Raw genomic sequence first — 24,407 nt, 5'->3', positions numbered from 1 at the left:
AGGACAAATGTTTATTTCTAGTTTAATGTGCATGCAAGTGTAGTGTGTTAAATGAATATCCATCTATTTCTTTTCTCATTTGTATAAATGACAGTTAACACTAACAAAGATGAACACGGTTGAATTTGTTCCTGGCTTATAGCTCAATTTTGTCAACAATACAGTTGTCTCTCACTATGATCAGTACTATTTGTTTTAGTGGCTGTTGGAGATGCACAGATTTGAAATATGCCACATTGTGCATATGTAACAGCAAACTGTGAGTATGAACAGATAACCAATGATACAGAGATAAATATTTGTCTAAAATCTGTAAATTTTGCATAAATACCCATACATACATTATATCTGACAGAGATTTTGGCTTAATTAAAATTTTAGGATGACAAAATAAAAAAAAGCCAATTGATTTACAAATCATTCCCAATCTGCTCAAACAACAGTTCTCACTCAGAGCTTCAAACAGGCAGCTCAATTTTCAGAAAACTGACATTCTCAGAAATGGACCAAGTGATTTCAACTGACAGTTCTGTGATTTAGGGTCACTATCTGTGTCTGAGTTATCCAATCCTCTCTTTTCCATTTTACTCTGCTGTCCACTGCTTTCCTGTGCTTGTTCACCAGTTTATTCCAATTGTTGGACTTTTTGTACTTCTCTTTGTCTTGGTGGAAAAGGTTATCAAAATGACTTTTCTTCTTTCTGTGTTTAAGCTTCTGGTCCATATCATGCACCTTTACTTCCATTAAGCTGACTTGGATCATACTGTAGATCAGAGATCATGAATCCTGTCGTATGTGAAATACTGTCGTTTGTTTGTAGTATTTAACTGCAGTAGATGCATCTACAGAGTAATTTTATGACAGCCTTTGCCAGTTGCATTTAGTTTCACTGTAGTCGAATGACAGTAGAGACTACAGTCCTGATAGATGTTTGCTATCTTACGTACCCTTGCTATAGCGCTAAACACAAAGTACATCTGCAATCGCAAGTCAATCACCAATCAACCAAAGTATTGAAGCAGTTATTGTAACCATTCCGACTTCCTGTCAAAAACATAGATGTGAACCTCTTGTAATGCTAGATGAGTAATGCAATTGTGTCAGTCTATTAAATAAATGTTGATCTGCTTGTTTTATTAGAAGTAAGGGACTCAGAGATCAATACAATTCTGTCGGTGGAAACAATTGTGAAATATTTCATTGTGGAGAACGGAAGAATTCACACGGCTACCTTTGCTATAGCACAGCTACTTAGGACACGAATCCACCACGTGCTTATGAGTTGTTTAGTGTTTGGACTTATTGGAGCTTCCCCTGTGTAAAGAATTTACATTATATTGGTTTTTCAGTATTTTAAATGAGCTGGAAAAGTTTGCACTAAAATAAAGAATGTAGTAATGATATATATCCTCTGTCTCCTTACAATACGCAGAGACAAACTGAAATAAAGGAGACACATTATGTAGTCGATATTACATCCCGCTTCAAAGCGAAGATGTATTGTAATTGTCAGTGTTTGTGTGTTCGTCTGTCCGTCCGTTCGTCTGTCTGTTAGTCCATCAAATATCTTTGCAACCGTTGCAGATAGAAAGATGAAACAAAAAACAAATTACTGTACTCGGGGAAAGGGGATGAAAATTAGATGATGACCTCGACCTTCAGAAAACTAGGTCAAAGTCAAATTTCAAATGTACACTCAGGAACCAGATAAGATAGACAGAAGAGGGAGAAGGCCAGTGTGACTAAGACCATAGATCATAGCTAGCTAGTGCTTTGATCTATGGTCAAAGCTAGTGGGAATGTGAGATGATAGTTTTCATGGCTGTAGAGCTGAAGGTTTGACTTTTCCTGAACAGAAAAGATCTCTCACTGTTAATTTACATAATTGCCTGACTTATTGAAGTAGATCAGGATAAAATTTTGAATTCAGGGGTGTTGCAGTCTCTGACTGTCTTATTTGTCATGTTTTCTAAGTGAAAATATGTAACCCATCAACACCTTTTTATTGCTTAATTACTATCACAAGCGCTATCATTACTCCGAACAGTAGCCTTCTAATCAGTAACATTCAGTATTTTGATATGCTGTATTAGACACAGTACAGCTATTACAACAGTAAATGCTGTACAGTGAAATATTTATATCATCTTTATTCTGCTTTGTAATGGAACTTCTCGATTAATAATAAGAAATTTCAATTTTTCTACTGTTTAAGGAAAACAATCAACCCTCAAAACACAGTGTATTTCTTTCTGTCTGTCTTTGATTGACAATGGTATGCTGTAATTAGTGGCTATACAAAGCAATTGTTTGACATCATTTCATCTATTTGAGAGGCAAAATGTAACCATCACCACGGGCATTGAAGACATTGAACAAAACAAGAAACCATGAAGTAATTTGGTTAATGTTGTTATTTGCATGCTGTCCTTCAGTCTCTTTGTAACCAGCTGGAATTGGGAATTTATTTCATTCCTCTGCGAAGCATTTGATTTGCTGCAATGAGCATAACGCTGATCATGAATGCAATGGCGAAGGCACAAATCAGGCTTTTACGCACGCACGTGTGTTTTTCCTGTTGCGTTGGACTTGCTGTTGAGAGATTACAGAAGGTCATTAATAAATCTGAGTGAGTTTTAAAGCTTTAGAAGTTCCTGAACAAAGTGTGAAAATGAAAAAAAGTGACATACTGTCAATGTCCACATGGGACTCCGGACTGTTCAGATGGTTCTCCTCTGTCATGATGATGTTCTCGATGTCTTTCATGGTGAGGTGGTCACTGAAGGTATCATAAAGAAGTCTCTTCAGTTCATCCACAGTCAGTTTCTGCATGTCACACTGGGAAGACAGAAAAACTCAAAGGAAAAATTGTATCACATCATCGGTGGGCCGATAAAAGAGGAAATAAAGGGGAAGCTCCAAGCTGTGATTGGTTATGAGATTAATGATTGGACCATTTAATAAAAGCAGCATATGCTTTCAGTTCTATTAAGAATGACATATTTGATGAGGTAAATGTATTTTGTAATTATTACCTGTGGCAATTATCTCTATGATACTTTATCAGGTATATTTTAAATCTGTTTGTTTGCACAGGAAGAGAGACACATTGGACAGTAATGTAATAACCATAAGTACATTTCACCAGTAAATCTTATCGAACAAGCTTTTAGTCAGAAAAATCAGAAAAAGTTCAAGGGAAAACAGTTGTAAGAAGACAGAGAATGCATTAACCACTAATAACATAACTTGACTGATGACACTGATTAACAATTACCTTCCAAAACACAGAATCAAAGTCTGCTCCATGAAATTTATCAGGCATTCCAGCAGAGGAGAGTTTAGGACCAAGCAATGTGACAAACTCCTCAAAACCTACTTGACCATCACCTAATGAAAAACACAGAAATACAAAGATGACTGTTTACATCCGACATAACCTGTGCAAGTTTCAACTTACACTTTAAATACCATCTATATCCAGCCTCTGGATGATGACCTCCAGCTCCACCTCGTTTGGCATGTAGCCCAGTGAACGCATGGCCATCCCCAATTCCTGCTTTGAGATAAATCCGTTCCCATCTCTGTCAAAAACTTTGAATGCCTCCCGAATCTCTGTTGGAAAAAAGATGGCAGTAATTATGTTAAAAGTAGAGAGAAAGGAGTAGTAAGACAACAAACATGTTTATATAGATTTATCACAGCCGACTGGCTCAGTGTAATCTCTGTTTTTTGGGTGTTTATGGTTTGAGAAGAAAGGCGTGCTGAATACTTAATGTTTGAGAAGTGAAAATAGCAGAAGTGAGAGCAGTTTAAAAATACACCAGAAGCATCAAGGATATGTCTGAGGATATTTTTCTAATGATAAATAATTGCCATTAAAAGACCCAAAACAATAATGAGCCTAAATCCTGATACATCGTTATTTCTCCTATATATGAAAGAGCGGGTTTGTTCCAAAATCTATTAAAAACAAGTCAATTACCCATTTGTCTCCATTACAATGAAAGTCTTGGTTTATTCCTCAGAATCCCATGTACTCTGAGTTCTTCTGAAAAATGCCCGACGCAAATACACCTTTTATTCCCTTATGAGTTGGATTTTAGACATTCAGGTCAAACAAAAGCACTTGGACTTAAAGGTAACAGACAAGTTTAGAAAGTTATGAAGTTAACATTATACTACTCCCTCACCTAGAATCACCATGGGGATTTCTTATTCACTATACACTTGACAAATATTTAATAAATGTTTTATAGTAAACCATAATGTAATTAAAGAGATTAATGATGGCATTCCAAGGGTTTATTTAACTACAGCAGTTGCATCTCACATGAAGGCTCACTTTATGATAATGCTATTCATAATTTATATGTGCATTACCCTCACTTGCGGGATGCTCGCTGTCAGAAGTTATGACACACCAATCTTCATCAGGAGCAGAGACAAGGTCAAATACTTCAGCACAATGGACAGACAGAGGGAGATGCTGCATTTGAATGTTTCAGGCCAAGGACAGTGATGGAGAATATTTCAGTCTGTGGTTGGAGAATGAGTCTGGTTGAATACTTCAGCCGCCTGGGTGGTGTTTGAGTGGATGTCGTTAAATGATTCACTGAGACTGTGCATCAGCTGGATATACTGTGTGTGTGTGTGTGTGTGTGTGTGTGTGTGTGTGTGTGTGTGTGTGTGTGTGTGTGTGTGTGTGTGTGTGTGTATGTGTGTGTGTGTGTGTGTGTGTGTGTGTGTGTGTGTGTAGTGCACAGAAGTGATATTTTTCAAGGCTACATAAAAATAGATAAATATAGTGGCTGAATTAATTAATTAAATTTTCATTTCAGATGTAATGAAAGTAAATAAACAAATCTCCCCAACAAAACTACATTTAATTATGCAAATTAAATGGATTAGCACATTATAATAAAAGCAAACTAACAAACAGTCATATTTCCTTAAGCTTCCATGTTTAAATCACAACGTAAAGAAAATAAATAGTAAAACCTCATAGAATAAATATATATAAACACATGCAATATAAAATATGTCACCATACACATAACAATACATGAGGTTTATAACCAAATACCTTGCAAAATATAAATTAATTTATAATGAATTAAGTAAGTGGGCTGTCCCCATGCAAATTCTACTATATTATATTACAAATAGATAATTTGTTTATTCAAATCAACACAATGAGTCAGTTTATAAAATGTGACAGTGAACACATGAGTGCAGTATCCCATAATAACTAACTGGCCTAATATTTATCCATCTTAAAAGCACTTTGTTCGCCTGGTGAAAATTTTTTGTTTGCTGTTAATATATATTAAGACACCTATGCAGCCAAAATTTGCCTATGTTGCATAATTGGTTGTTACTGTAGCTGTTTCAAATGTTCATAATTAACTACAACATTTGTCAAATAATCCATAAACATTAGGCCATTAGGCTCCTGTTCTTATCCTGTTTCATTACAGTATTCTATTTGAAGTGGTAAAGAGAGCGGTTGCACATCAAAGATACAGAACCTCTGCCATTCTTTTTGATTTAAATCCTCAAATATACAAGATTATTTAATGCTAGCCAGTGGTCACATGTTGTTCTGCAAAACAAGACATGCAATTAAAGAAATCTCACCTGTAGGATATAAATGTACAGGTGAACAATGCTAGCTTGATACTAGAAGCAGAAAAGAACAAGTGACGAAAAGGAAAAGTAACTGAGTAGTGGAGTTATGTGTAACTGATGGACGAATCCCACGAAGGGCTTTGACCTTTCAGGGTAGGTCAAAGCTAAGCACTAGCTTCGACCTAGCGAGCCTTCTCCCTCATCTTTCTTTCTATCTTATTCCTGAGTGTACAAAAGTTGAAATTTGACATTGACCTAGTTTTCTGAAGGTCAAGGTCATCATCTAATTGTCATCTCTTTTGCCGCCCGAGTAATCTGCTTTTTGTTTGTTGGTGGACAGACGAATGATCGGACGAACGACCGAACGGATGAACACGAGAACACTGACATTACATCACCACTTTGAAGCGGGATGTAACAAGTGAAGAAAAGGAAAGGTAACTGAGCAGTAGAGTTATGTGTAACTGATGGATCCATCTAAACCCAGGTACCACAGGTTCATCTGTGCGTTTAGTGTGTTTTTAGTAATAGGTGTGGAACTTGTTTTAATTTCTCATGGATGGTGATGATATTCAGTGCTTCTACAGCAGGAAAAAACTCATTTGCAGGCAACTATGTGATTGAGCAAGCACTACCTGTAATTTGCATTCAAATCCACCAGTGGATAAGCAATGACCATCCATCCTGTGTACATGAATGACTGCAGTTTACGAGCAGGAACCCAAATGGCAGACTATAGCCTTGTGGGAAAATAGAAGAATCTGTTGCACAAGGCCAGACTTTTGGCTTTCATTGAGGTCCTTTGAACAAGTGACACTGTCTCTCCCAAACCTTGACATATGAGACACAACATATTTGTCTAAATTTCAGCTTGCACTGCTGCTTGAGTTTTGTTATCTTCCTTCAACACCACCTTAGATTCAGTGTCATAACCCCCGGTGTCAGTGACAAATAATTTATTCACCGACGTAGCTGGGAAATGGCCAGACTACTGATCATTTCACACAATGTGGAATGAATATTTAGAAAATGTGAAGACAAAACCACAAGAAACGTGACTCAGTTTTAACTCCTCTAAAATCACAATATTTGTTCTGATCTAATCTTTCTAATGCAATGGGTATGGAAGACCTTTTTGTTTTTATACAAAAATATGTCCATATCATCTACAAATCAATTAAGATTCAACCCTAAAATAATTTTTTTAAGTTATAGTTTAGATAAGAAATTACAGAAATAATTTTGAGACTTTCATTTCAAACCTATATGAGCTTATCCATGCAGCACAAATAATACTATAGCTCTCTGTCATTCGTTAAATCAGTAAAAAGTGAGTTTATAGAAAAGACAGTCACTGAAGACAGTCACTTTTATGCTACTACAAGTTCTAAATTTGAGAATTTAAATTAATCCTTCACTGTTCTGAGTGGACAACAGTTTTCATATCTAAATCATTTTACATTGTAAATGGTATTTACAGTATCATTTTTGACACACATCACTAAACGTAGCGTTATTAACATTGCAGTGTTATGAGTCATTGCTAAAGTCAATCCTGAAAAAATGCTGCAAAATATTCTGACAAATTGTGATAAATGTTTCACAATTTGTTTTTGCTACTGTGTCACTGAAGAAGTCTTTGACTTAATGGCCCTACTGGTGATGTCATTGGGGGTAAAACTAAAATATCAGTTATATATGCAATGACAAGTATACTGTAGCCAACAAACATGACTGAAATAAAGATGACTGGTTATTGTAGCAGTCAAAATGTGAGTCTGTAGGAACATATTTGGGATTCAAGATATATCCTCCCTTAGAGTCTAGAATCTGGTGATGGTGGTGGTGGATGACTCTGCTGAGACTGACTGGTGAAATAAAGTTGGTGAATCTGCAAAGACTGGATGGTCATGTGGAGGTGGAAGACACCCATAACAGAGGCGTTGTTGGGAACCTTATTTGTTTCGTGTTTGTTTTCCGTTCCCTCTCTCTTTTTTCTGTTTTCCTTCCTGCAGGAAGGAAAACCGTCACCCTGTGTGCGTGACAAGGTGGCGGGGTGCATCTCGGACAGGCACACCTGTGTTTCATTCGTCATCGATTCCTCCATATAAGGCCAGTCACTCCTATGATTCTCAGCTAGATAATTCCATCAAGTTCAGTAGACCTGTTCCCTCTTTGTGTCCTGGCATTCTAATTCCCAGCGATCCTTATGAAGAATTAATTTTTGACCCACATAACCCTGGTGTATTTTTCCTTCTTTTCCAGATTACCTGGTTGTTTCTCAGCTGCCTGAGACTGCCTATGCTTTTGAGATCTACTCCCTCATGTCAGATCCTCACCTCGTTCGAGGTGCTCTTTGCGTGCTCCGTTGCCACCAGCTTAATCATTTGCTTACATGCTTTTTACTGGAGCAATAAACTGTTAACTTTTTATTCATAACTTGGTTTCTGCTTTTCGGGCCAGTATAGTTTTCACAAAAGAGAATTATCGGTCAAAAATGGACCCCGCAGATTCTGATTTGCCAGGCACTCTCCTCCCAGGGGTACTTACTGGAACAACACGAACAAGCCCTTCGACAAATTAAGGACAGTCTGCACAGTCTAACCTCCAGCTTATCTCAACTAGGAAACCATTTAGATCGACTTTCTTCGAGCTTATCATTATTAACGTCACCTGCCACCACTCAAGCCTCTTCAGATGCCATACCTGCTCCACCCAGTGTTAATCAGACCCTGGCTCTCCTGCTGCAGTCTTTCTGGAGGCCCTCCATGTCCGGAGATACAACAACATATGTCTCTACCTGCTCCATCTGTGCCCGCAGCAAATCATCTCCCCTTGCTCCTGCTGGACTACTTCAGCCTCTTCCCATCCCTCAATGTCTATGGTCCCACATCCCTGTGGATTTTGTTCCTGGAGTCCCTTATTCAGAAGCTAACACCTTCATTCTCACGATTGTTGATTGCTTCTCAGTGTTCATTTTGTTAATATCCTATAATTGTGTGCTGCCCTGGAGACTGCGTCCGTCCTGGTCTGACGTGTCTAGGATCCATGGGATTCCACTGGACATAGTATCAGAAAGTTAAAAATAGTTCTCACCACAGGTGTGGAAGGTGTTTTAACCAGGCTCTGGGACCATCGGTCAGTCTCTCTTCTGTGTACCATCTGCAATCCAATGACAAGAGGGAGCATACAAACCAGGTTTGGAGAGCGCCCTGCGGTGTGTTACCTCTAATCCTGGCTCACCCACCTGCCTTGGTCCACCCACATCCCACATTCACCGTTTGACAGATTTTGGATATACAGCACAGGGGTTGAGGTTACCAGTACTTGGTGGATTTGGAGGGTTATGGGCCTGAGGGGTGTTCTTGGGTCTCCTGGTCACTTATTTTGGACCCTGACTTTTGACTTTTACGCCCAGTACCCGGGAAGCCTGGCAGGCCGCAACTTGGGACGGGGGGTATTGTTAGGATCCTGTTTTTTGTATTTGCCCCCCCCCCCCATGTGTGTGTACTGTATGTGTGTGACAAGAAGGCGGGGCGCATTTCAGGCAGGCAGCTGGTGAGACATCTGTATTGCATTCATCATCAACTCTTCCATATAAGGCCGGTCACTCCTCCACTTCTCTACTAGAAAATTCAATCACGTTCGTTACAGTCAGTCCTGAAAAAATCCTGCAAAATATTCTTACAAATCATGATGTTTCACAATATGGTTTTCCTACTGTGTCATTGAAGAAGTCTTTGACTTAAGGGCGCTAATGGTTGTGTCATCAGCGTTGACTCAAGTCAAGGATAAAAACAAAATATCAATTGTGTCTGCAAGAACAAGAGTACTGTTGCCAACAAACATGACTAAAATAAAGATGACTCTTTATGGTACCAGTCAAAATGTGAGTTGGTCTGTAAGAACATCTTTGGGATTCAAGGCAGCAAGATAAGTCCTCTCTTGGATTTTAGATTCTGGTGATGGTGGTTGATGACTCTACTGAAACTGACAAGGCTGATGAATCTGCAAAGACTAGATGGTAATGTGAAGGTGGAAGACACTCATAACAGAGTCATTGTTGGGAACCTACTTTGTTTCGTGTTTGTTTTCTGTTCCCTCTCTCTTTTTTCTATTATCCTTCCTGCAGGAAGGAACCTCGCCACCTTGAGTGAGTGACAAGGTTGCGGGGTGCATCTCGGACAGGCAGCTGATAGGACACACCTGTGTTCCACTCGTCATCCACTCCTCAATGTAAGGCCAGTCACCCCTCCACTTCTCCACCAGATAATTCCATCATGTTCGGTAGACCTGTTCCACCCTTGAGTCCTTACATCCTTATTCCCAGCGTTCCTTACGGAGAAGTAGTTTTAATCTCACGTAACTGCTTTTTCCTTCTTTGCCTGAGACTGATTATGCGTTTAAGAGTGTGTTCATCCCTTGTGTCAGATCCTCACCTTGTTTGAGGTCCTTTTGGCCTGCTCTGCTGCCACCAGCAGCTCACTGGCTTTTTACATGAGCAATAAACTGTTGACTTTTTCTTTATAACTGTCAGTTTTTACATTTTTGGGGTCCAGGCGTTTTGCCAATAATTTTCACAATAGGAATGAATGAACTAGAAGTAGAGGGAGAACTGTGCTTCAAATATACTGCAGCAGACTTACAATGTGAGGTTGTACCACTGCACTAGTGAGTAGATGTGACCAGCTAATGGGAAGAAGCATCTATTATTAACAATATGTATTCTTCACATCCTTGTGCTGGGAACTTTATCTTCATAAAAATGAGTTTGTTTTTGTAGCTTTATTCTCTACTTTTGTTGAAAAATATTTTTGATGCCCTCCAGTGTATACTATATTACAAATGTAGGAGAGCTGAGTTACTTTAGGTGAAAGGGGATAGAACAATATATGTTAAACTGCTTTTTGAGATCAAAACAAAAATATCTTTCATTACATTGCGCCATGAAAAAAGAAGATGAAATATTGACTGACAATTTCATGGCAGGTTAAGCTCCCACTAGAATCATGATGCTGGTTCCTTCTTGCAGAGTGAACAGGATATGTATTCTTCAACTTACACCTGTTAGTTTTAGGGTATTGCTCTGGGTTTTCAATTACTGTATACTAATAAAAACACAATATTCATTATATGCAGTTTACCATATGAAGTCCATAACAAGCTAAAAAAAATTTTTCCAAACAAAAAATGTCAGCAGTTTTGCCAACTCAGACATCTAAATACACTTTAATACATAATATGAAGACCAGCAGTCCTGCTGACCTTTCTGACTGACTACCAGAGTGAGTGTTATTTGCTGGTGCATGAAAAGGTCCATCATGAAGGCCGATGCCAAGAGAACCACTGCTGCACACTGGCAGAGTGTCAGAGCCTTGGGCACAAGCAGACGCATAGCCATTGAAGATCTCTCACCTGAATAATTGGGGAAATCCCAAATAAAGGCTTTGTGCCAGAAGAATGGTTGGGGAGACAACATGGCATTTGGAGAAAGACGGAATAATATTTTGTACCACACTGATCAACAAGCCTTTTGTCTTCTAGAAGAAACAAACAGATATTCATGAAATGAGTTAATATGCATAGCAGCAGAAAAAAAGACTATGAAAGGAGCTAACTTTTAATTAAAAGATACTACAATAGGTCAATCCATGCTCAGCAAAAATGCTTACCCAGGATTAAGTGTGAAATCTGTAATTAAACCATAATTTTCACATTTATGCTTGCAGGGAAATTGAAAACACAGGTAAACAAATCAAATCAACAAAAGGCTTCCAAAGTGAGGGAAGCAAACTGGCTAAAAACAGGCACAAGGGTCCATAGCAAGCAATGTTTATCTGTGTCTGTCTGTCTGTCTGTCTGTCTGTCTGTCTGTCTGTCAGTCTGTTTGTCTGCCTGTCTGTCTGTCTGTTTGTCCGTCCATCCGCCTTCCCTCCCACCCACCCAGGGGATGCATGTGTTTGCTCTTGAACAAGGAATAAAACATGTCCTGTACCGCTGCAGAGTGAGCCCTACAGTGATTGCCCAGCTCACTACAAAAGTCCCTCTTCACCTTCAGTGAATGATCAGTACACTGCACAAGAAACAGTAATGGAAGTAATACAGCGGGAGGCAGATGAAAAGGTCTCTTCACTGCAGAGGAACTGGGGAGAATAACAACAGGCAGTCTTCAAACCAACAACGTCATTGTATATGCAGCACTTATCAAGGAAGATTTCACATCAAAACAGTTCGTCTTATTAATAAAGCTCATTTTCAGATCAATCTTTTCATTGTATGTCTTTCAGCAGATTCTCCGATTCAGAGACAGTACATCGGTTTATAGGTACATGAAAGACTCTGTTTTTTCCACTAATTGCACGCAATTAGTTGTTTGATGTTATTCATTTTCTACAGCAGCTTCGTTTTTCAGGATTCGAATATTAGCAAGAGTTTCTTAAAGTAAAGACAAATTAAATATAAATGTACGTTTCTTCAAGCAGGAAGTGTGTTCTGTATGTAAATATGTTCAAAATGAAATTACAAGATAAATTAAAATGTGCCTTGCTGTTCACGACACATTGTAAGTTATAGACAAATGCTTTTGCCACTATGAATTTTCTAACACTCTGTCTACTGCAACGTGGGAAACAACCCTGGAGCAGTAACGGCTCCAAAGGTTGCGTTGAGGGATATGACCCTGAATACATCATATTTGGATTAAAAATAACACTGGTGTGTGACGAGCTGAAAGTACATTGTATTAAAAACAGTGAAGTCCCGACATAATCCAGATTAAGTCATTTCTCCTTTTTCCCACATATGTTTTCATAATGTTGTTTGGAGGTGGACCTTGGAAAAGTTTAAACACTCATAAGAGATAAAGTCGCAGAGGGTTGAGTTCCCTTGCTGTATCTCAAGAACATGATTTTATTATCCAAAGGCCACTTATTACAGTAGTTAGTAAACACGGTTAGAGCATAGACTTATTTCCTGGGAGATGAATTGGAGTTTTTCTTATCACTAAATAGAACATTTCTATATATAAAAATGGGCTCTTAAAGCAATCCCTTTAATTATGTAGCAGTTGCTATCATGATGCAAAGTGGAAATATGTTGCTGACTATCCTATGTGACAACAGGTGGTGCATAGATTCAGGCAACCTAATTAAATCTTTACATATTAAAACCCACAATTTGACTTCACTCCACTCCTTTGCCATGTGTGTAGAGTCTCCTAATCACACAAACACATAGAAAAATAAATATAAATCAAGGCCATCAATACAAGAGGGACACATTTACAATTTCTCTACTACTACTGATGAATACCATCTTCCCATTATTATATTCACATAAATAAATGCAACACCCACAACCAGTAGAAATTGGCAAAAACATGCTCCCAAAGCCTGGAGCAAAAACAACTCATGCTGTCAAAAAGTACTTAAAATTACAGCTCATAGCCCTTGGCAAGATTGGTTAAAACTACGTGATCTGAGCTGTTTTTGGGAGAGGAGCTTCTTTTCTAAAAGAGCAAACCAGATAAGCAATGATTCCTATATAGATATTACACATTTGAATTTAGCTTCATTCTTTGGTTAAGAGATGCAATTGTTGGTGGTCAGCTGTTAAATGGTATTCATTATGAAATTAAAGTGAGAACTAGAGGTGTACCTGTGTGAGCCAGACCCATCAGGCTATGTTATGTGAACTGTATTTGCTCGACTTCATTTAGATGTTTGTACTTGACATGCAGCTCTTCTCATCCGTCACTTATGCCAAAGGACAATGTCATCGATTTTTCATTTCAACCCAACAGACAGTTAAGTTTTCACTACACATTTATTGTGCATATGAAGTATCTCTCAAATCAGTATGATGGTGTGAATGAAACGTGGCAGTTGTTGACTATCAGGCAAGGGGAGAGTAAGGACACAGTCTCATAATTAACGTTGTACGACACTGCTAAATGATGTTTCAAACCGCAAATCTCTCTAGACAGCGACGACAGCAATAACCAAATATTGGTCTCTGACTGCAGAACATTCTGTGTCCTGTCTGTAGCTTTTTCTTTTTTAACTTCTTTTTTTGTTTGCATCCATGCTGTTATTCAAAAACAAGAGTGGACTTTCATTATTACGTATATAATAATTAACACCATGACATACTCATTTACACATCAACCTTACGAACTGTGACTCCGTCTGCCCAACATTACAATTCCTGAAGTGAAGGGGCTTCTTATGCTGACTGCGGTCTGAAAATACTGTTCACATCCTCTGTTAGTTATGCACTGAGGAGTGAAACAAGCTCAAAGAGACCTTCAGGAGTGTCACTGCAGGGGACAGCTGACTGATCATCCATAAAACAAGAGTCTTACCGGTTTCAACATATGTCTGTCAATTTACCAGAAGTTACGGTGTGGATTTCAGGAAAATTAATATTTTTTTGTCATATAATAGTTGATACATCAAGATGTAAGTTCATATATATTTAGGTAAGTATTTGTTTAAATGTCTGTGCAATTATCTGATGTAGGAAAGAAATTTACTATATGTTAGTAGAAATCGCATAGCTATTATCTAAATCGGTCTGACCTAGGCACTTTAATATTGTGCTCATTAAATGTGGATACACTTGGCACAGCCTTATGTCCACAAGACATTTGCTGGATGGTGCCCAGCAGGTGTAGATTTTTCACACAGGTTAAACCACCCACAAATTTGAATAAATGTTGATTCCTGCAACAACTACATACATACATTTCTCCATACATACATAAGCACTATATAGAATAAAATGTTTGCATAATAATTACGTAAATACATAAAATGGCTTATGACTCACGAGGAAAGAAAAGGGCAGGGAGCTGATCTGTCAGAAAAACATCCCATGGAAACTACATTACGTATTTGCCATGATTATAAGCAGTTTTCCCTTATTTTATTAATAAATATTACAGATGCAATTATAATCCAAATAAAACAATCACAACAGCCTTGGAGATTAAGGGATGATTGTTATCCAGTTGCGACTGTGCCACTGTATTATTCATCCAAGTTCTATTCATTTAATCTTAATCATTCAATCAATTGGCAGGATTTACCGATTAATCAACTGTTGAATGGATTGCTTGGTGGGAGGACGAGTATTGGGACAGAATAGACACCATTAGATATTGTCATGGATATTCATACAGGGGCATATTTTTTGAATTTGGTTTTTGGATATGGCTAAAGTAAAGGCCTAATTGGCTTAACTGAATAAAATGGGACTGGTGGGGATAAGTGCTTTACTGCGTGCCAAAGTTGTTTAAAAATGCTACAAAGACACAGGTCATCAATGTCCTAGAAACAAAGACGGGTATAGAGATGGTGCTGCCACAGATATCTGTTTGAGATTATGTCAATTTGGAAATGATTCTGAGGATGATAGATTAGGAAAAATCAAATTCTAGTACCAACTACCATAAATGGTAACCTTCCCCTTCAAATTTCTGCTGGTTCACTGGTGCAATGTTGTGCACCCCAAATTCGAATAGCACTGATAGAACTTAGCTCTATTCTGTTTATTCAGGGAATATCGATGTGTTTCAAGCAGCATCCATGTGACATGAACTGTCTCTTTGCACAGGATCCAAGATGCTTCTGTCCTTCTGTAGTGTGTTTCTGGATGGGGGTTCGATAAAATGTGTGGCTCTCTGCAATAATATTACAAAGACAACTTTCACGGTGTCTACTTGCACAAAGTAATGTGTCTTTATCATTATTGCTATATTCGAAGTCTCACATTGTATTCATAAGATGCTGTGCAGGTGATTAAGGATGAAGTAAATATAACACCGAATGTATTATAAAGAAAGTTACCAGCAGGGTATAGTGACTGGATAATGATAAAGCCTTTTAATCATAAATCGCTTCCTGAACGGCAGTCCTCTGGATTTAATCATTTTGGTTTTAAGGCTGCGATATAAAAAGATGTAGCAGGAGTGGCAGAGGGAATGAAAATGAAAGTATTCTATGCTGCTTCGAGTCTTTCTTGCATTTTTCTTTCAATATTTTAAACTTTGCAAATGAAAAATAACCATTACCCCTCTCATTTTTTATCTTTGGTTGAATGATACGTAATTTATAGTAATTTATTTGTGTTATCCCATTCATATCAAGTTATACTGGTCATGCACATACACACACTGTGGTAAGACAACACATTATACATGTACAGTCTATGTATATATATATGTATGTATAATGTCATTATTGGCATAATTGGCTATCAGAACTTGTTCATCATTCTCATTAAATTTCTTGTGGCCCATGATTCAGGAACGAGGGACTAAAGCACTTTTCAGAAAGTCACAAAGCAGCTCCCATACTGTATTAAGATGTAGTGACTGCAGTGTAAAGAAGTGGTCCCCAACCCACGGCCCGTGGACTGGTCCTGGCTCGTGAGTCAGTTGGTACAGGGTCGCACAGAACGAATACAGAGCTCACTTTATTTCTGTTTTTGTTTATTATTGATTCTGAATTGTTTTGTTTTGGAAAATTACTGGATTTTCTACATCACATCTGTCTATGAGTCACCCTTAATGATTGTAAAGATGCTTGCCTCGGTCACATGACTACCTTCTTAAACGGCCTGCTCTGGCTGGTAACACAAAATAAGCTAAACTGAAACTCCCAAGCTAGCAAAACCAACAAAAAAACCAAAGCTTCTTTGAACCAGTGAGGAGACAGAAGAACCTACAACTTCAAAGAAAAAGAAAGCTGCAAAATACCAGTTTTTATGCTTTTATTTTATTTATTTTATTTTATTTTATTTTTGTCTTAAAGGCCAGTCTGTGAAAATATTGTCTGATGTTCATGATATAAAAAGGTTGGGGACTGCTGGTGTAAAGGGCAGTTGACCAGTGTGTGGGAGGCTGCTGATTCAAATGCTCTGATCTGAAACTCACCTCCCTCTTCAGCTGCAAACAAAGTGTTTTTTTCGTACACTTTACCTGTTTGTGGAACTGCTCAATGACGAAGGATAGGGCACTGCTTGCCCCGGGCACCGCTGAGGTGTAAGGCCATATAAGTGTACCAGTGCATGATGTATCAGTGAATCATCCAAAGGTAAATATGCTCATGATTGAAAGATCTATCTTATAATATTGAATATTTCATAGTTCCTTATTGGGAAGCTACAGTTTGGAAAGACTTCATCTCCATTATCTTAAATTTGGTTTTGTCATTGTCCTAATAGTTTGTCTTGCAGGACACAGCACTTGCCATTCTACTGTTGTTCCAAATCTTGCATTCCCATCGCCAACCTTTTAATTAAATTTATGTTGTCACTGCAGACAGAGGACTTTCAATGTCAAACAAGTCGTTCAAAGCAAGGGCAAGCATCCACTTGTGGGCCCGGACGACCTCCACACAGAAGGGGAAATAGAATTCCCTTTGCATAAAAAGACTTTGAGATATCAAATCTTATCTGTCTCGTTTCTTTATTGTAGTCTGCCTGGCTTTGCTCCAAATCACTGACAGCTGTGCTCTCTCATTGTCAGGACCATTTGCAGAGGGGAAAAACCTTCGCTCGTAACAGCTATGGTTACTATGGCAAGAGCGCTAATGAATCTTATGTAGCCCACGTACAGAATTGGGCTATTGATGATCATTCTCCATGAATTAATGAGAACAATACATCAAACAAACCCAAAAGAGAGGAGATAATGTCATTTAAAGTCTCAAAGTGAATCAATCTGCCATCCTGTTTATGGCTTTAATCTACAATGGATTTTCTAGAGATTGTGCGGGAGCATAAATCACATTTTAATAGTTTCAAATTTGCTATTCACCACAACCCCTTTCTTCTCCTTTCTCTATTTCTGCTGTTTGAATTTTAAGCCTCCCCTCAAATACTCATCTCTCTTTCCTCTCATGCTCAATCAATAGAATCAGTCACAAATAACTCCCAAATTAGTTGTAGGAGATATTACCGAGATGTGCCATTGCGCATGCAGATGTTGCTCATTCCAACTGTCCTCATGTCATGTCTGGAGAACTTGAGATGTGTGAAAAAAGCATGAAGGTTGCCAGTTTGCTGCATCAATAAAGGATGGGATGGAATTGAATTAATGTAAAAATCATAGACAGCAATACACCAAAAAAAAAAAAAAGACATGAAGACATCTGCATCTAAACCCAAACCACAATATATATAATATCAGTCCTACTGAACCTTTAGACGACCAGATCTTCACTTTAGTGTGCAGAAGTCATGAAGAGAGGCGCGCACACACACACACGCACACGCATACACACACACACACACCCCGGCTGGAGCTCTCCGGGGTCCTGAATTAGTTTGTTACGCGAGTGATGCGTTCGCGTGTCTTTTAACATCCCAATGACAACTTGAAAAACACGATCCAGAGACTCACCTTCCACTTCATCCTCAGGTAGGACAACAGGGCTCCGTAAGGAGAGGACATCTGGAATAGTGCAAAGCCCCTTGTACATGAACCTGGTGGTCACAGCACGCACTGGCATTTCTGCGAGGGGGAACCAACAACTGTGTGGCGATCTTCATATAGTCCAGCTCTCCGGAGTTTTTTGGAGACAGACCCTTTGCTTCTATCTTCGATATCTTCGGACGACGCCGAGGAATTTTTTTTTTTTTTTGCAAAGTTCGACCCTCGTTGTGTTTTTCTGTTCTTTTATAATTATTTCGATGAGTTAAGGATGGAGTGGATTTGGCTCGAACCGGCTTCGCGTTTTCATCCACGAATGTCGGGGTTGTTTTTTCCCCCTGACAGCCTATCAAAAGACACGGAAACAAACGTGAAATGCTCTTTCAGGAAAAATAAATAAATATAGAAAACTTTTAATTCACAACCTCAGGTGCAAAAATCGAAGGCTGTCTGGCAGGATTTAGGTATTTAATGCGCTCACATTTAGGTTTAGATAGCGCCCAATTTTTTTTGATGCAGGCAAATAATAAGCGGGCTACTTTTTAAAAAATTTTTTACAATCAATTGAATTTGAAAAAAAGAAGATATATTCAGTTTGAGAAAAAAAAACCACTGAATCGACCTTTTCGCTTATTTATTTGGGTGCTTCCTACAACGCATCTTTCAAACTGTCCATTCCCGACACAGTCTGCCTCACTTTTCCTCCTCGTATCGGCATCTTCTTCTAAAAAAAGAGACAGGAATCGATGTTGTGAGATAATAACAACGGCGGCGGCGAGCTGATCCTATCCATTCAACGAGGCTCAAACAAAATCTTGTAACATTTCTTTTCCTGGAGAGCAGCTTCAAGGGATTCCTGGGTGACCCCCCTCCTCACTCCCTCCCCCCTACCCACCTCCTCCCCCTCATCTGATATAGACTGTATGAGGCAGAGATGCTCTCTCTCTCTCTCTCTCTCTCTCTCTCTCTCTCTCTCTCTCTCTCTCTCTCTCTCTCTCTCTCTCTCTCTCTCTCTCTCTCTCTCTCTCCAGCTGTCTGATCTGGTGACACAAATCAACACACACACACACACACACACACACACACACACACACACACACACACACACACACACACACACACACACACACACACACAAGCCTCCTACTGTAATAAGATTTTCTGCACCCACTAGACAGTATATCAAATGTTTACACAAGGTAAAGTACATTCATGGAATAAATAAATAAATAAAGACCAGCCAAATAGTTGCAATAAGAATTGAGCGACAGGTAGGTCCTTGAACTCATCAGCCACTTATTTCACATTTTGGCTCCTCTATTGTTTCACGTGTCAGATGTCAAAGCAGGCTGTGAGCTGTATGAAGTTGGAGAACTGAATCCTGGATGAACTCCTTCTACACTCCCTGTTCAAGGCGGGACCGCCGCTCCGTCGGATTGCCTAGGCCCTGTGTATAAAAGCTATGTGGGGGGGCATGTGACATCGGCATCTATGTGGTCCCCTATGAGGAGGTAGTACAGGATGGAGGGTGTGGTGTTTTGATGATGTATGAGCATGTGCTGGCAGCTACCTCAAAGAAATCTGCTTGAAATATCGTCAAATAGCAGACAGTTCAAGGTCTAGGTACTCCATAGCTTCGAGCATCCGTTTCACAACGGTGATGTGTAATTATTCTTACTGTCATGTTATTGGAGTGTTTACAAAGTGCTGCTTCAACACAAAACATCACCTCCAATGCAGATGGTGCAGTATTACACATTACACCTCACCTGCTTAAAGAATGCTTGAATGCTAATTTAAAAAAGAAAAAACTCTGAAACAGCAATGCCCCACCATGGTGTTGTTTAGGATAAACAAACAAACAAACAAAAACCAGTGCTGCAGAGTCTTCATTAAGGCGCTGATAAATAGCCACAGTGATTTAGAGTCACCAATACACCTGCAGTGTGTCGCATGACTGTGGACTTTGGGAGGAAAACAGGGCACCTGAAAGGAACCCGAGCAGAACCAGAGGGATAATAAAAACTCTACACATTCTCTAATGTAATACCAAAAATAATAACAAAAAAAAAAAACAATCAAGGAAACAAAAATCTGCTTTCTTCAAGAGTTGGATGAGAAGTGGATGCAACGCTTACATGTGTATGCAAATAAGACACAAGTGCAAGCAACTGGTTCACATGATTTAGCATAAGCTGAAAGCTGAGCAAACAGCAAGGCTGTCATTTTTTAATGGTAATGAAATGCACTTGAGTACAATTACAATGGAACAATAATACAACGGAAACACATGTCAGTGAGTTTTGGAAGTGCTTGTAGCTTCATAGTTACCGTCCTGACATGACCGTAGTCTTTATATTTTCTCAGCAAAAACACAATGGAGGGTAATTTTCCCCCCAAAATGTCAAACACTGATTTGTAGCTATTAAGTCTACAAAAATATATATTGATATAGATGTATTTGATCACAGACACTCAAAGAAATTAATGTGTCACTTCCTTGTCAATGCAGACATTTCTGTTATGAGGACCTTTTTATAAGAATCTAGGAAGGGTAGAGATTTATGGAGGTATGACCATCCTCATATCATTTGAAAAAAATGATGATAGATTACCGCAGAAATATTTTACTCCTTTCCCCAATAATGGAAAAATCCACAATGAGGGTTATAGACAACAGACAAATCTATTCTGAGATCCATGTTATTGTGAATCAGCTGTATGAACCACTAAAATATAACGAATGTTAAGTGTGGTGCATTCCATCAACACTGTTTATGTTTACACTGTATCTATGCACTTTTTCACCAATCCTGCTCTATGTTCTTGTATGATTCTCGCATTAGTTTTTCACGCTCCTGTAGAAAACTGTCATGTGTGCTTAGAGAGCCACGTATGGTTCCACTGGTTGGTTCTTCAAGGGCTTCCTGGGTTGACAGGTCTATTCCCACCACTAAATGTGAAGGAATTGTCTCTCTCTGCTGCACCTGAGGTTCCTGCTGGCTTCATACTCAAACAAGAAAACTTCTTTAAACCTGTAAAAACAGGCATTGTTCTCTCAGTTTCCATCAACATGGTTGATGTTTCAGAGATCCTTTTTTGAGGCTTTAATCATTTTTTCACCTGCTTTAAAATCGTGAAACTAAATGGTGAAAAATAAGCTCGACATCCATAATTTTATTCCTTCTGCAGTCATTTTTCCCGCTACGAAATGAATTGTTGATGGAAATGATGTTTTCAAAATGTCCTTATTCAGCTTGTTATATGTAAAACCTTGTTTTAAATAAGCATTCAACATATATTGCTAAATGCACCATTTCTGATGTTTTGAACATTAAAAAAGAAAAATTCATACAGGTAGAAAATAAACTTGCGAAATAATTTAACAGAAAAGTTTTACACTTATTACAGATATATTGATATTATAACCAAACTGAAATGTTTCCTGTCCTTTGGAGAATTGAAGAAATTGTGTCTGAGAAGGTCATTCACGTTACATCTCCTCAAACCCAAACAACATTAATGTTTCATGAATCAGGAGAGCTAGAGTCACCAGGTTGTGTCAGTAGCTATTTTGTAGCAACTTTAAGTTGAAGGTTAATATAAGCCTCTCAGGAAAGGAAGGCAGCCATAGTTATCATCTAGTGTAGGGGAGCTCATCCTAACCAGAGGGCGTCTACTGGTTGAGAGCACTTCAGTTCTGAAATCCATCTTATCATCCTCAAATTAAGCCTCGAGGGAGGGCAAAGGGTTGCCTGATGGGGAAACAGACCTGAAAGCAATGAGGTAAGAGATATCACAACCACAGCTGCCGATGTCCAGGTAGTCCAGATTTTAATATTCAGAGCTGGGTGAAGAAAAATCTTCCAAATTCAAGGTGAGACAAACATCAGAAAGATACACGATCACCTACCACCCCAGAACTACCGAAGCAGTCGTCTCTTCTTTCCTATAAGGGTTCAAAAATGGATAAGAGTCGTATAAATACAAAGATGATATTTGTCTGATATTTTATACAGTTAAATTAGGCTTAATGTGTGTCTTTGATAATACCAATCCAAGTTAAATCATTTCAAAAACCAAAGACTGTAAGTCCTGTAAATCACGTTAGCCACCTTTGACCCCAGGGCAAGAACCATGTTTCCATGGTAACACTTACTGACCAGAAAAAAGGAAAAATAAGAGGAAAACTGGCTCATAAACTATGTTGAGCCTGACTGATGAGTGTGTGTGGGTACTAAAACCTGTCACATTCAAAAGCTACAGTCTCTCATGTGTGTTACAGATCTGCTTTGTGTTTAGGCTTAACTGTTGTGAATTATTCCTGTGACATTTCTGGTTATTATTTTCTGTGGATATCCAACAGTAAAGCAACACAATCATCTTCCCATTGTTTTTCAGACTCGACGTGACATCCATATAAAGTTGGAGTTCTCCTTAATTTTGTTTACCTCTGTCAATCCACTTGTAATGAGAATCATATTCATCTTAAGCAAGCACAGGTCATTGTTAAATTAAACGAACTGGAACAGGTTTTTCCCTGTATGGCAATCTATAAAACCAACAGTGCAGAAATAAATTCCAAGGAAAGATATTTCATCAGTGATACCAGGATCAAAATAGGTTGCTGTCAGAATTTGAGATTATTGATTGCTTTATCAAATGAAGAAAATTTACTTTCAATTCACAACATGGCCAGGGCACCAAAAGTACAAGAGACACCTACGTGTCTTACTCATTGTGGGTTCCTGAGAGATTTGACATGAAATGAAATCCAGACACTGGTGGTGGTGGTGGAAGATGATTCTAAGTCCGATGGCGCTAGTGTCATGAAATGATAAAACTGGCCGATCAGCGAAGACTGTATGGCACTGGGGAAGTAGACAGCATACATAATAGCAGCATATTATAAATAAAAAAAACCTGCAACATGATGATAGGCTAATAATGAGGATGTGTCAATGTGCTATTGGATATATGTTAAGCTTATATCTTATTTGACATCCATGGATAGTGACAGCAGGCAATTTAGACTGAGGATGCATGAGAAATGTGAATGACAGGATGCCATGAGAATACATTATCGTCCTCACTGAGTTTGTCTAGAGCTTCATTGAAATTATCCAAAATCAAATGTATGAATAAAGAAACAGCGAGAGGAACAGAGGAGGCAGAGGCAACATACAAAAATCAGAATAGAAATAAAACAGCAAATTACATTACAATGATAAGAAATGATGATACTTATGATTTAAACCAGTAAAGTACATGACCTAAACAACATCACTAACAAAAAACAAGGGTAAGTAATAATTATGTTAGAATTGCATTCATGGGATAGGACAGAGAGAATACGGGAAAACACCAGCATTGAAAGCAAAGGATGGGTGTTTTTTTGATCTATCACCATTAAACAGGCTTTTAAGATGTCAGTATAGATGACACATTTAATAATCTCCACTAATGGTGTTTTTTTCCCAGACTGTCCTTCAAGGTGCATTTGTGAAGATGTTTACTATTTATATGGTTTAAGATGAGAAATATATTAAGAAATTACTTGACAAATGAATTTCAGCCTTCCCTTTATTATTGTCAGACTCACTATCATTTTCACCATCATGGTCTGTGAGCTGCAGGTGTAATTGGCAATTATACATTAGCGTACAACGTCGGCCTCAATTCATGAATATTTGATAATAAAATTCATTATTGCAATTCATATTCATTGTGAGCACCTGCTCCGGCACAGACAACCTTCCTGACACTAATTTGTCCTTGGTTTCGATCAGATTGTACCATACTCCAGTTCATAAGAGAACCACGGCCTGTTTGAGAGCATTTTTTTTTATGTCATCATGCTGCAATTAAATTGGAAATAAGCAGTCCCTGAATGCATTCGTCATTGCTTTTAATACCCTTTAATGTATTTTCCTTGCATTGCTACGAGACGTGACACCAAGCTGCAACATACTGATCTCAAGACGCAAACTTATTTCTTGTATATTCTAAAACAGACAACCAGACGTTTGGGTATTGGCTGCAGCCTATTTGCAGTGTTACTATATCATTGTCTGTTCATGTCTGTGACAATAGATTATGATGGATCCCCTGAATTACCTGTTGCCGTGGCAGATGGTGCACTTTGTCATTTGCAGCAATAGTGAGAATTCACTGGCATGCTGATGAAATATTCATAATGAATCCTTAAAACTTATACAGCTGTAATTCATTTCTTCCTGTACCCTGTGTGGCCTGAGGGAACACCTAAAAGGACTTACTGAACTTTTACATTGTCACGTAGTCAGGTGATGTATTAAAGTATAATGAGGACATCAGCTGC

General features: G+C 38.5%; 1 protein-coding gene across 1 annotated transcript; it reads right to left on the bottom strand.

Annotated features, from left to right (window-relative positions):
- Positions 1–2,464: 2,464 nt before the first annotated feature.
- cabp7b (calcium binding protein 7b) lies at positions 2,465–18,146 on the bottom strand. Its single transcript, XM_068335365.1, has 5 exons — positions 18,038–18,146; positions 3,472–3,615; positions 3,278–3,390; positions 2,691–2,838; positions 2,465–2,592 (listed from the first exon to the last, which is right to left on the bottom strand). Exons 1-5 carry the CDS (start codon positions 18,144–18,146, stop codon positions 2,465–2,467), a joined length of 642 nt encoding a protein of 213 aa, XP_068191466.1.
- Positions 18,147–24,407: the final 6,261 nt, after the last annotated feature.

Source organism: Antennarius striatus, chromosome 15, assembly GCF_040054535.1.
Source record: "Antennarius striatus isolate MH-2024 chromosome 15, ASM4005453v1, whole genome shotgun sequence".
Lineage (NCBI taxonomy): Eukaryota > Metazoa > Chordata > Actinopteri > Lophiiformes > Antennariidae > Antennarius > Antennarius striatus.
This window is presented reverse-complemented; position numbering and strand designations above follow the sequence as displayed.

Coding starts and splice junctions, on each gene's coding strand:
- cabp7b (XM_068335365.1), bottom strand. CDS start 18,146: ATGCCAGTGCGTGCTGTGACCACCAGGTTCATGTACAAGGGGCTTTGC. Junction 3,616..18,037: donor ACCTGAGGATGAAGTGGAAG/GTGAGTCTCTGG, acceptor TTTTTCCAACAG/AGATTCGGGAGGCATTCAAA. Junction 2,839..3,277: donor TTGATTCTGTGTTTTGGAAG/GTAATTGTTAAT, acceptor CTGTCTTCCCAG/TGTGACATGCAGAAACTGAC.